This window comes from Podarcis raffonei, chromosome Z, assembly GCF_027172205.1.
Source record: "Podarcis raffonei isolate rPodRaf1 chromosome Z, rPodRaf1.pri, whole genome shotgun sequence".
NCBI classification, from domain to species: Eukaryota; Metazoa; Chordata; class Lepidosauria; order Squamata; family Lacertidae; genus Podarcis; species Podarcis raffonei.
In genome coordinates, this window is record NC_070621.1 from 33195711 (window position 1) to 33209650 (window position 13940).

Sequence of the window (13940 nt, forward strand, 5' to 3'; positions counted from 1 at the left end):
AGATAATCCTTTCCTTTGGCTCTCCAAACAACCCCTGTGCTCCAAAGACCCACACCACCACAGCAAGGGCCCCACTATTGTGTTTTCAGGGGGAGAGGCACCCTTTTGAGTCTCTCGTTTCCAGAAGACAGGCATCAACCTCTCACTTGGTCTTCGGTGGAGAAGTCTGCCTGTGCATGTAAGTCGCCACTTCCTTCCTGTGCAAATGTGCAAGCGTGGGGCTGGGCCCCTGACTTCTGCTGCTTGAGGCCCTGTTGCTGGGAAAGGAGCCCATGTGATGCAGTGATTTCCTGCCTACTTCCTGGCCTCTGTCGCTTCTCGTAGCCTGCTGCTTCTCTCTGGCTTACTTTCTTGCTCTGCCTGTCACTGAATGTACTCTGGAGAGAGAGCACCATGTTGCGCCGGAAGCCATCTAATGCCAGCGAGAAGGACCCAGTGCAGAAGAGGAAGGTGAGTGATTGGAGAGGCAAGCACCAGGTCCTCACCTCTTCCCAGAGCCTCTTCTTGCCCAACAGATTGCTAGTGGAGGCACAACAGCAGCACTTGACCAATGGGATGAGGCTGTGGAGAGCACCAGGGCCTGAATTGCTTACATTTCATGATAGTCCTTTGTACCTATTGTTTTTAGAAGACTTTGGGGGGGGGGGATAGTTTGCCAGCCAGAGGCTAGGGGTTGTGGATTTCCTTAGGGCATGGGTAGGCAAACTAAGGCACAGGGGCCAATCGCCTTCTCAATCCGGCCCGTGGACGGTCCGGGAATCAGCGTGTTTTTACATTAGTAGAATGTGTCCTTTTATTTAAAATGCATCTCTGGGTTATTTGTGGGGCCTGCCTGGTGTTTTTACACAAGTGGAATGTGTGCTTTTATTTAAAATGCACCTCTGGGTTATTTGTGGGGCATAGGAATTTGTTCTTTCCTCCAAAAAAATATAGTCTGGCTGGCCCCCCACAAGCTCTGAGGGACAGTGGACTGGCCCCCTGCTGAAAAAGTTTGCTGACCCCTGCCTTAGGGGCTATGCTTTGGTACAAGGGTTGCTGTAGCTCAGTGGTAGAGCATTTGCTTTTCATGTAGAAGGTCTTGGGTTCAATCCCTGGCAACTCCAGGTAAGGCTGGTAAAAGCTTCTTAGCTGAGACCCTGCAAGGCCACTGCCAGCCAGCATAGACAATACTGAGCTAGCTGTAGCAAGGTTCTGAAAATATGGCAGCTTCTGTGTTCCCCTTTCCCCCATGCTGCTTGGCACCTGCTGCTCTGGAAGCTGTCTTAGGTCCCTTTGTGGTTGTGCTATGTTAGGCAAAGCTGGACCCAGCTAGGTTCACAGCAACTGCAAAATCCACTCAAGTGGTCTCTTTGGGCAGCAATGTTTCCTTGGAGTGACAGAAAGGTAGCCGTGTTGGTCTGCCATAGTCAAAAGAAAAAAAAAATTTTTTTCCTTCCAGTAGCACCTTAAAGACCAACTAAGTTAGTTCTTGGTATGAGCTTTCGTGTGCATGCACACTTCTTCAGATATCTGAAGTATCTGAAGAAGTGTGCATGCACATGAAAGCTCATACCAAGAACTAACTTAGTTGGTCTTTAAGGTGCTACTGGAAGGGAAATTTTTTTTTTCCTTTTGTCCTTGGAGTGAGGCTGTCACACCAGTGAAATTGAGTGCCACAATCCTAGAGGGGCTCTCCAGGACAGTTGACAGCCCTGCAGCTATCCAGTGCACCAAACTGTCTAGGACAGATGCTTTTTAGATACGAGTCCTCCAGCTTGCTTCATGGGCAGTGGTGGGTAAACTGTGGCCATCCAAGCCTTCCATCCCTGCTTGGGGGGGGGTCAGTTTCCTTCAACAGGCATCCTTGTTAGGCAGTGTCTGTGTACTGCATATGTGGATGTGTTTGTGTGTTTGTTTTCTGACTCTGAGCTTGTTCTAGTTTAAGTGGTATGATGGGCAGAAATCCATCAGGGACATTTTCCACACCACGGAAAACAGCAGCTGATAAACAGTGCAGCACTTATGCCAGGGCAAAGGGGAAGGAAGACTTCATCTGTAACCCAGAAACACAGGAGAAAAGAGGAGTGAAATGATCAAGCCATAGAAACATGAAAGATCAGAGCTCAGTACTCACTCTGTTCTCTGCAGACAGAGGGTGCTCTTTCTTAGGCCTATTAAATAAATGTTAAAGAATTTATAATATGAGTACAGTATTGGTCATTAACCTGTCAGTTAAATTTGCACACATTAAAAGCAAATGTTTTTGAAGCAATAAGTCTGTTTTAGGAACAAGAAGCTGCATTCATGCTGACTATTGGCTCCATCTAGTTTAGTATTGTCTACGCCGGCTAGATAGCAGCTCTCCAAGGTTTTAAGTAGGGATCTTTCCCGGTTGTACTTGAAGATGCCAGGGATTGGACCTGGGACCCTCTGTATGCAAATGTAATGCCCTATGGCTGCGCTATGACTTTCTCCCAATTTTTAGCCTATTCACATGTGTTGCATAGCTTGCATCATCTTCAAAGCTGCTTTCCTCCTGGACCTAAAACAAGGAAGATGGTGTTTGTCATCTGCAGCTTTTATATATTTTCCAAACAGCAGCCTGATTGATTTCAGGGCATATTATTTCCCATTTATCTCACTCATTAGTGGATTAAATGCTACTGCCCCAGTTTCTTCCTCTCTCATTCTTGGGGGGATGCACCTCACCTCTCCATCTTCCCCTGTCACCCCCCTTTTTCACTTCCTCATTTCTCTCTTCAAAAACCAAACTATGGTTCAAATTCCCAGAGAACAGCACCCCCTATAGAATATCTTTTCCGGCTTCTTACTGGGGGGCAGAGCTTTGCTAGGCAACAACCTACCTCTCATCAGATGCATCTGTTCTCGGATGCATTTGATGAAATGGGCTGCAGCCCGTGAGATCTCAAGCTGCAACTCAACTAGAGACCGCGAGTAGAGCTGTCATTGCACGGTTTCGTTGCGGCCGCCCCACCTGGGGGGCCCTCTGAGCAAATCAGTTCCGAGTTTTGCACAGCGCTGCAAGCTTGCAACTCCGACAAGAGCTGAAGCGAGCCTTCCTACGTGTGACTGGAGGGCTACCGCAAAAGAATTGACTGTGTGTGTTTTTGGTGTGACCGGCTGATAGTCCTGCTCAAGGGGGCGGGGTCACTGCGATGATGAGCAGCTTTTGCATCGGGGCGGAGTCGTGGGCTTCGTATTGTGTGTATCTGGTGTTGGCTTACCAGCAGCTCCCAGCTCCCCACATCCACCCCTTCCTCCTGCTTTGCTTATGCACCGAGGCGTGAACTCTGCTTTGCAAGCATTTGCATTTCCAGACCTCAAATGCGCCACCGCGTGCGGACACACACACGCACGCAATACCCGTCCTCTGGCTTCGGCAGCTTCTCTGTTCGTAAACTAAGCCCCACCTCCCGCACACCTTTGCCGCTCTAGCGCTTAGGCTCGAGAGTGCTTGCTGTTGTTGGTGGTGCCAAGCCACACACTTCATTCGCTGAGTGGCGATTTTTGTAGCGACCTTACAAAAAGAAAAAAAGAGATGCACACCAAATGTGAAAGCGGGAACGGCTAGGTTGGCTTAAGGCCAGTGATTCGTCCGTGCACCCGTTTCCCGTCTCTGACGGCGGGCAAGACCCAGAGCAAGGTATTAATGCAATGCATGTACAGTGGCACCTCTGGTTAAGAACTTAATTCGTTCCGGAGTTCCGTTCTTAACCTGAAACTGTTCTTAACCTGAAGCACTGCTTTAGCTAATGGGGCTTCCTGCTGCCGCCGCGCCGCTACCACACGATTTCTGTTCACATCCTGAAGCAAAGTTCTTAACCCGAGGTACTATTTCTGGGTTAGTGGAGTCTGTAACCTGAAGCGTATGTAACCTGAGGTACCACTGTATATTGCGAGATGAGAGGACGGGGGACTCCAAGTGATGCTACCACTAATTGGAGAGAGAGCAGGACAGGAGCGACTTGCTCTTTCCTCTTACCAAAATGTACAGTCAGATCGTGAGCTGGCGAGGAGCGTAGACGTGCAGCTTTCTACAGTACTTCCCTCGTAACAACAGTTCATGCTTCCTTAAAAAGGCCTGCTTCCTTCCCGAGCCACGCCTTCCCACAGTTCCCCATTTACCCCCCCCCCTCCCCAGCCAACATATTAATAACAGAGCTTGATGTGGGAGAGGTTGTTGTTGTTTAAGGTATAGCCATCGCCAAGTTAGTACCCGCTCCAGCTTTTTTGGACTACAATTCCCATCAGTCCCAGCTAGTCTGACGTGGGTGCCTCCATCCGTGCGCATGGCACTTCATAAGAGGCCAGATCTCTGCCCCGCGGAGCTTTCAAATCTAAAAATACTGCACAGTGGATGCAAGAGAGGAATGATGAAATGAGAGGTTGGGTTAACAGGAAGAATCTTTATGGCCGAAATATTGGGAAATTTTGGAGCAAGAAGGAGACAAATTGAAATTGCAGAGTTTTGAGAAATTAAAAGATAAAGTGTGAGACTGGCTTCACTATTATCAAATAAGGGAGGCTTACAATTTGGACAAAAAAAATTGGCTTCCAGGTGGAAAAATCAAAATTGGAAACAGAACTGTTAGATCCCAAAACAAAGATACTTTCAAGAATGTATAACTTGCTGTTAAAATGGAACACTCAGGATGAAACGGTTAAATCTGCTATGATTAAATGGGCACAAGATGTTGGACATAACATTATGTTCGCTGACTGGGAACAGTTGTGGACCACAGGTATGAAATTTACGGCATGTAATGCCCTAAGAGAGAATATTATGAAAATGATATACAGGTGGTACATGACACCAGTCAAGCTTGCAAAAATCTGTCATTTGCCCGATAATAAATGTTGGAAATGTAAAGAAAACGAAGGTACATTCTTTCACCTTTGGTGGACGTGCCCAAAGATTAAGGCTTTCTGGGAGATGATCTATAATGAAATGAAAAAGGTATTTAAATATACCTTCCTGAAGAAACCAGAGGCCTTTCTCCTGGGCATAGTCGGCCAATTGGTGCCAAAGAAAGATAGAACTTTCTTTATGTATGCCACAACAGCAGCAAGAATACTCATTGCAAAGTATTGGAAGACACAAGATTTACCCACCCTGGAAGAGTGGCAGATGAAGGTGATGGACTATATGGAACTGGCGGAAATGACTGGCAGAATCCGAGACCAGGGAGAAGAGTCGGTGGAAGAAGATTGGAAGAAATTCAAAGACTATTTGCAGAAACATTGTAAAATTAATGTTAAAATGATGCTGGATTGAAATTAAGTGGCATTAGCAACAAGGTTAATAAGAATATGTAAAAATGGATTGATAACGGATGAAAATATATAGTTATAATATGTTGAGATATAGAGTTAAGATAAATGAAAGCGGGTAAGGATTTGCTGAACTGACTATGTGAACGGGAATACAAAAAAGAGAGGTGTGAGGAGGTCAGGGAAATAAGCAAATGAAATTCAAGATATGAAAAAATGGATTTGTTTTTAACTTTTCCTATTTACTTTTTCTGTATTTTGTATTTTCTTTTTTCTATGTATTTTTGTATTTTTTGTATTTTTCTTTTTTCTCTTGCTTTCTTTTTATTCTGTAAATTTCTGCTTTTTGTAAAACTCTAATAAATATTTTATAACAGGAAGAATCTTTATTTTCTCCAGTTACACCAGCTTGGATTTGGTTGCAGAATTAGTTACAACATGAGGACTAGGAGGCTGAGCCTTCACATGCCCCTCCACCCGTTTCCCGATGTGTGCTCCCTGCTTTTTCCTATATTTACATTCTGCACCCTCTTGCTCCCCTTATCAGCTGTCCCTGCAGCGATCCAGCAGCTTCAAGGACTTTCCTAAATCCAAACCCAGCTCCCCTCTACCAAGTGAGAAGGAATTCAACCTAGAGGAGGAGGTGAGTACCCCCATTTATTTACCTATAACATTTTTAGGACACCTTTTCCTCCAGGGAGCTCAAGGTGGTTCTCCCAGTTTTATCCTCACAGCAACCCTGAGATGCAGTGACTGTCCCAAGGTGAGCTTCAGTGCTGAATGGGGATTCGAACTCTAGGCTCTAATACTCTGACCATATCACCTTCATCACAGAGCATCCGACTCTGCCCAGGCTTATTCACATATTAATCTGTTTATTTTCTTACCCTAATATCCCACCTTTTATCCATCATGGAATGGTCACATTCTTTTCTCCAAAGATTTCTATCTATGCACTGTGATTTGCTTAGCGTGTTGGGAATTGTAGCTACAAATCACAATTCTTTGGGGGAAGCCATGACTGTTAAAGCAATATAAGTGTGTTTTAAATGTATGGTGCTGCGGGTGGCGCTGTGGGTTAAACCACAGAGCCTAGGACTTGCCGATCAGAAGGTCGGCGGTTCGAATCCCCGTGATGGGGTGAGCTCCCATTGCTCGGTCCCTGCTCCTGTCAACCTAGCAGTTCGAAAGCACGTCAAAGTGCAAGTAGATAAATAGGTACCGCTCCGGTGGGAAGGTAAATGGCGCTTCCGTGCGCTGCTCTGGTTCACCAGAAGCAGCTTAGTCATGCTGGCCACATGACCCGGAAGCTGTACGCCAGCTCCCTCAGCCAATAAAGCGAGATGAGTGCTGCAACCCCAGAGTCGGTCACGACTGGACCTAATGGTCAGGGGTCCCTTTACCTTTACGTTATCAGGCAACATCTATATGGCTCCGACCAATCACCTTCCAGGTGCTGACCACCAGTTTCAGCGAAGCAAGGAGTGGTCTCATGTGCCTTGGAACCATACCTGTTCCCATGCACTGTCTACAGTCAGTCCTGCTCTTGCCTGCCTTGGGCTTCCGCTGCTGCAGCCCTGAATCAGCTGCATCACATTTGCCTCTCGTACTGCAGCTCATGTTAGCTTCTCCTACCTGTGACATCCCAGAGCTGTTGGGACTCTCATCAGCCTCAGCCAACATGGCCATTGGTCAAGAGTGGCAGGAGCTGCATCCCAAACAACATCCAAATGGCCACGGGTTCCCCATTTCTGTTTTATATTGACAATGTTAGAGCTCCTGCCCCTTTCAAGGGATGTCGCCTGGTCCTTATTTCCCCTCTTCCGTGGTTCCTGCACTGTTTGAAACACTGTTCTGTCCATCTCTGTCCCATCTCAATAGCTACAGTTCAGCAACTGCACATATATTTACGTGCACTTTCCCCTCGCGTATTCAGTGGGGAAAGGGTGTGTAGACAGCTATCCAAATAGCTCAGCCTGTCTGAAAAGGCAGGCCTCTTCATATCTGTTGCTGGGGGCATATGGAAGGTTTGATTCACCCCATCCCACACCCAGCAAGGAGGCATCCTCCTCCTTTCCAGGCCAGTTGCTCTCAATACTTTTCCTCTTCTGTACAGGTCCCCGAAGGCAGTCAGACAAACTCTGTGCCCAGCCCAGATGACTCAGGCCGAAGCAGCACCTCAAAGCTGGGTAAGAGATGGAGAGCTGCCATCTCCCGTACCATGAACAGGAAGACTGGCAAAGCAGCTGCCAAAGCTCTCGCAGAGCAGGTGAGAAACGAGGCAGTGTGACCAGCCGACTTCCCTTTCCCACTGGACCTAAACTGCGTCATTGCCTAAAGGGAGAGGCTTGCTCTTTTCTTGTTCTTTTCTCAGCCCTCATGCTTGCAAGGGGAAAGTAAATAGGCAGCAACAGAAACGAAGAGCAACGCCAGCGAAGAGGCTCTAGGGATCCGCAATAGCCCCATGTACAGCTGCCTGGTGGTGTCAATTCATGCAGCAAGGCCTGGGTCTGCTGTCTTGTGCGAAACAAAACCACCAAGGTCTGTGATGCTTTGACACCTAGCACACCTTGGGTCAAGGGGCCAACAACCTTATGCTTTCAGCACCTGCTCAAGACTTTTCGTTTCACCTAACCCTTTATGGAGTAGCTCGCTGGCTGTGCATTTTATTGTCTCTTACTTGGCCACTGTGATGCTTGAACAGGTTTTATTTCAGTGGTTGGCACTGTATGCCTTTTATCCTTTTCTACACTGCTTTGCGATTTTTTTTTTGGATGCTAAGTGGCTTATAAATACTTTATTAATAATAATAACTCTTTGAATACTTGCCCAGAGCCTGATAAGACTGAAGCCTAAGCACCAAACAAGACATGACATTTAAATGCATCATTAATCACCGTTTGTTTGTTTTTTAAAAAATTAAAAATTAATAACAGGTGCAGAGATCCATGAGCTGCTGTTAGCCCATCAGGAAAGCACCAGCAGGAACTTTCCTTCTGAGCTTAATAGCAGCTTAGGCAAGGAGATATTCATCTAGAGCAGGGTTTCCTAAACTTGGATCTCCAGCTGTTTTCGGACTACAATTCCCATCATCTCTGACCACTAATCCTGCCAGCTAGGGATGATGGGAGTTGTAGTCCCAAAACAGTTGGAGACCCACTTTTGAGAAACCCTTATCAGGAGCACAGGGCAGGGGGAAGAAGTGGCCAGAATGCTGCAGATAGGAAGCTGACTTATACAAAATGAGACCTAAGGTCCAGCTAGCTTGGTACTGTCTCTACTTGTTAATGCTTTCTGGAGTTTCAGACGGGGTTCTTTCCCAACTCTACAAGGAGATGCCAAGGATTCAAATTGGGACATATGCAAAGCAGATGCTCTGCCCCTGAGCTCTGGCCCTTCCCTGTGTGGGTGTGTAAGAACAGATACACGATTGCTAATGACATGTTAAGCACCCACAGCTAACCATGATGTTTAGGACTTTAAGGGAGAAATCCAGGTCCCGACTCAGCAGCATGGCATCTGAACACTTATGTAGGATTTACATACCATATTTTGAAGGGAGTGACATAATTCATGATACCCTCTAAAGGTTTGGGAGTGGGGAGAGAAGGAACATACGACCAGTAATTCCAAAATATATGGGCCCTAATAGCTCAGTGATGGACCACTGGGCATGCAAAGCACATGTTCAGTTAAAGGGTTGCCCAGCTGGGAAAGACTTTTGGTAGTTGGGGGAAGAACAGAACCGAGCAGGATGCTGCAAGAAAACAGGGTCTGGACACTAGACCCGAGCAAAGTCAATCCGCCCTTCTGTCTCTTCTTCAAGCGCAAAGGGGTGTTCATTGTGCCTTATTGCCCTAATGCAGGGGGAGGCTGAAGACGAGGCTGCTGCATCTCCCATCAGCAGCCCCACTGAAGACGAAGGCCCAGTCTTTCCAGAATCAAGTGAGGAGACGAGCAGCTCTCCATCACCAAATGGTGAGTCCAGCATGAAGGCTTAGCACTGAGGCTGGGCTATATAAACACTTCGGACTGCAGACAGAAGTTCTCATAAGAGGACACCTGTCTGTACAAATAAACCCCGCAACACCAACACCAAGCTTCCTCCATACAGGAAACGAGGCATCATGGAGAAGGGTTCGAACATCACTTTTTTTCCTTGGCACACTAGCTTTCTGTTTGCAGGGATTTCTTTTTCTGGATGGAGGAAGCAGGAGAAAGACCACAAGCTGGAGGGTAGCTTTATATCAGCACACACTGAATGATGTAGCTTGGCAAGATCTCCTAAACCCTGAGTAGCTCACCCCCTGCTGAAAGGGGAGGAGACAGTTTACATCCATCAATCACTCTGTCTCCATTTCACTGAACCTACCAGAGGTCCAGTGTCCAAACTTTAAGCCCCAGCAAAATCCACCCACTACAATTTCTTCCTTCTGATCTGAACCTCTCCTCCTGCAGGGACTGAATTGTCCAATCCCAGACTGATGGGAAGCAGCTGCAGCAGCAGCAAGAAGGGAGACAAGGCCAGCCCCATACCCTACGTTGGCCCTTTTTGTGGAAAAGCCAAAGTTCACACTGACTTCCTCCCCAGCCCGTATGATAAAGACTCTCTGAAACTTCAGGTGGGTAACAATGCAACACTTGGCATTTATCTTCCCATGCAAGTCAGACCTGTTCTAGCAGAGAGATCTCTTTCGTCATCAGCCTACAAAGGAAATATTTCATGCCAAGTTATTGATCAGGCCAATGTGGCATCATCCTGAAAAATGGTTGTAGGATTAGGACTGTGTAGCAAGAGTTGGCTCTCCAGCTGTTGTAGGACTCCCAAGTCCCAACACTGCAGCCAGCATGGCCAGTGGTCAGAGATGAACAATATAGTCCAGCAACACCTGCAGGACTACAAACTCCACAAACTGGAGCACTTTAACAACTGAGAGGGATAAATTAATTTTTAAAAAAACCTTTGTCATTTCTCAAGTGTTGGTTCTGCCTGTCTTCCCTTCACTCAGTATAATAGCAGGTGAGAAGCCTCTCTTTTTTTTCAGCCAAAGGGCCTCATTCCCTTAGGCAACTTTCCAAGATTAGCACGCCAGGGGTGAGCAAGGCCAGAAGCAAAAAGTGGGTGCAGCAATAGATGTGTGACCATTACTTGTGTACAGCTGGCAACACCCCATCAACATGAAGAGTGGGACTAGTTTTCAGAGGGTAGCTATCTCAAACAAGGCAGATCTAGGCTGGTGGCTCCTCTGTTGGAAGGCAGTAGCTTGGCTGAACCATACCTGAAGGTCACAGAAACCCCACATCCTCAGTTCGGGGGTGGGGGTGGGGAGGAAGTAGAGAGATACCAGGCTGATACCAGCACCTGTGTTCCTGTAGGACTGAATAGTCATGCTGTGTGGTGCTGTAAGATCAACTAAAAGATGTGATGATTTTGCATTTGGCATAGAAAGGAGATGTCATCCACATCATTGCAAAGGCACCTGCAGGTACCTGGACTGGTCTTTTGAACAACAAAGTGGGCTCCTTCAAGTTCATCTATGTGGACATCATCCCAGACGACCCTGCGCCAGTTGCAAAGAGCAGTTCGCGAAGCAGGAGCAAGAGGCCCAAACCCAAGACCTTGCATGAACTGCTGGAACGCATGAATCTTGAGGTGAGGATGTTGCCCTACCAGCAGAGCAAAACAGCAAGGGTTTTTTGGGTTGGGTTTGTGGTTCAGGGACTGGGCACACATTTTGCATGGAGGAGATCTAGGGGTCCGTCTCTGGAATCTCGAAATATGGCTCGGAAATGACACCTGTCTGAAACTCTGGGCCTCACTGCTAATTAGCAAACTATGGTTAGATAGACATTGGATGGGCTAATGGTTTGACTTGGTGGAGTTGTTTTTGAGGAATGTTTGGAGGGTGCATGTAGCTCTAGCTCATTGCTGGCATTTTGCTGTACAGAGAGGCTAGGAACAAATGCGATTAACTAGCCCAGGCTAGCATATAGTCCACATATGTACATACAGCCGTAATTCATTCCCCGTAAATGAATGATAGGCCAGCCTGAATTTTAGCAGCCTGAGTTCAACCATATAGAGCTGTCGTAGCCACTGCATAAAAGCTCTTGCAGCTTGTACAAATGTGCAGCAATGAAGGATCTAAACTTATTGGCAAAAATTCCACAAGAACTAGCATTTGAGCTCCATTGCTGAAGATCTGTTCTGATTGCATCTATTGTACAGATGTAGTGTATTTCTCCCCCAAGCTGCTAGTCCCCACTTTTTAAATCCTCCCTCTCTCTATAAAAACACTTATTTATGTTGTTGCACAGAGGCCTCTGTCAGAACTGTTATAGCCTCTACTCTTGTTTCTCCCTTTGGGGGTTTACAATGAGACTTACTTCTTCAGCAAAATATTTTATCAGCATGTAGGACCCTAGGGCAGTTGTTGGGGGCAGGGGCTAGATCCTTGCTTTGGACTCCACTTGAAGAAACAATTTGCTTCCTTAGCACTGGGTGATTGGGTCTGGTACCCACCAATAAATTTCCCACAATGCTCAGGACTTCTGGGGAATTGTGGGAAATTTAAATGGAAGCAACCGCAGCCCAGCACTGATCAGAATGCTGCTGTGGCCAATGTCAGGTAAGTCTACCAGAGTCTACACATGAAGTCCCCCAGTCACTGAACCTGGCTAGCTGCTCATAGCCAGCACATTGATGCTCTTTCCCATTCATCAGGAGTATGCCTCTACATTGCTACTGAATGGCTACCAGACCTTGGAGGACTTCAAAGAGCTGCAAGAGACCCACCTGAATGAACTGAATATAACTGACCCACAACACCGTGCCAAGCTGCTAACAGCAGCGGACCTCCTGCTTGATTATGACAGTAAGGGCTTTTATTAAAAAGCTTGTTTCTTCCCCTCCCATTCACAGACTCTTTAGCAGACCTTCTGCTTTGCCTGCAGAAGGTCCTAGATTCAAAGCTTACCATCTCCAGTTAAAAGGGTCAAGTAGCAGACAATAGAAGATACCCCATTCTACTTGAAATCATGGGAGGCTACTGCATTCAAGGGTAGACAACAAATAATCTGGCCTCATGTCCAACAGCTTCCTATTTTCCTACAGGTGGGCTTTCCAGTAACAATAGTTGCTTTCTCTCTCCCCAGCAAGCAGTGAGGCTGAAGATGAAGGAGGAAGCTTGGGGGCCCCTGGAGAGCCAAAGGGAGACATTCCCCGTGATTCTGGCTGCTTTGAAGGGACAGAGACACTGGACAGCGGGCGAGAAGACGCTAAGCTGGGGGAAGAGCTGCAAAATCTCTCTCTGGCTGGCTCACGCTGAGAAAAGGTTTTTCCTTCTTCGTCCTTGGGGTTGGTTTGGCAAATGTAAGCAGTCATCCAAAATGCGCCTGCCTCCAAGACAGAAGATACAGCTGCAAAATCAAAAGTTCCCTCTTCAGAAAGAGCAAGAGCATTGCTGCAGCCTTACTACTCCCAGAGTATTGGCTGGATAAATCAATAAATCTGTCAGGTCCCAGAAACTCTGCCTTTCCCCAGGCTAGAAATTTTAAGAACAGGTTTTTGCATTTAGAAAGGCTTGTTGTTTAGCCTTCTTGCATGCAGTTGGCTCAAGCTGTCCCCCCACCACAGGTACTGAGAACTATTGAACATGATGCTGAGCTGAGGATGGTTACTGTTCTCCCCATAGGCTCGGTACCTTCTGGCTCAAAGGACACCCCAACCCCCCTTACGCAAAATACAGAACCGACACAAGAGGGGTCATGACTGAAGGCTGGAGGTAGAACTAAATAACTGTGGTCTGTATCCCTGAAGAAGAGCAGCAGATGCAGAGATTAATGCTCTGAATGTAGCCACTGCTTTCCCCTTCTTTGTGTTGTGGAATGGAAAAAGGCTCCCCAGGAGGAACAACGACCTAAAAAGCAGGGTGGCTTGCTCTAATGTGGGGAGGAAATGAAGATGGACAATTTACTACTTTTTTTTGCTTTGAATATACCCATAATTATCTTGTTTAAAATGACGTGTGGTACTGCAACGAGAGAGAGAAAGCAGGGAAGGGCCATAACTCAGTGGCAGAATGCATGTTTTATACAAGGACAGTCCCAGGTTGGATTCATGGCATAGCCAGGCAGGCCACGAGATGCTTCCTGTCTGAAACTCTTGGGATGCTGCTGGCAGTGTGGACTAAAGCTCGATGGACTATTGGTCTGGCTAAATATAAGGAAGCTTCCTGTGTATCTGGTCAACATCAGGTAGGTGTAATTCACAGGCCAGCTGAGCTGCCTCTGAGAAGCAGCACCATTTGGATTAGGAGGTCTGCACTTTACTGGCTGGGGATGTTGGGCTGTGTTTGGCAAATTGAACCAGGGTTTCTTGGGGTAAGATTTAGCCTCTTTGTACAGGATCCCAATAAAGCACATTTACCCCCCAAAGCACAGGTCTGGTACAGCCTTTTTGGAAAAGTGGGTTTAAAACCACCACCCTCTACCCAAGCAGCAGAAAAAGAAACCCTCCACTCTGCTGTGGAGTGAGGCATACTGGCCCCTCTCACACAACTGTGACAGCCAGTTCATCCTGTTTGTTTCCATCAGCCCCTCATCCAATTGCCCTACGCCAGCCTACACAAAAGCTGTGTCTTATGAAAACTTGAAGGCAGTTCTCCAAG

At 47.0% G+C, this 13940-nt stretch overlaps 1 protein-coding gene across 1 annotated transcript; it reads left to right on the plus strand.

The window, feature by feature from the left end:
* Positions 1 to 290: 290 nt before the first annotated feature.
* SASH3 (SAM and SH3 domain containing 3) lies at positions 291 to 13707 on the plus strand. The gene is made up of 8 exons (XM_053373242.1): positions 291 to 450; positions 5819 to 5914; positions 7388 to 7540; positions 9138 to 9249; positions 9730 to 9893; positions 10718 to 10924; positions 11996 to 12146; positions 12427 to 13707. The coding sequence occupies exons 1-8, from the start codon at positions 394 to 396 to the stop codon at positions 12597 to 12599; spliced, it is 1113 nt and encodes a 370-aa protein (XP_053229217.1). The 5' UTR covers positions 291 to 393; the 3' UTR covers positions 12600 to 13707.
* Positions 13708 to 13940: the final 233 nt, after the last annotated feature.

Coding starts and splice junctions, on each gene's coding strand:
- SASH3 (XM_053373242.1), top strand. CDS start 394: ATGTTGCGCCGGAAGCCATCTAATGCCAGCGAGAAGGACCCAGTGCAG. Junction 5,915..7,387: donor AATTCAACCTAGAGGAGGAG/GTGAGTACCCCC, acceptor TCTTCTGTACAG/GTCCCCGAAGGCAGTCAGAC. Junction 9,894..10,717: donor AAGACTCTCTGAAACTTCAG/GTGGGTAACAAT, acceptor CATTTGGCATAG/AAAGGAGATGTCATCCACAT.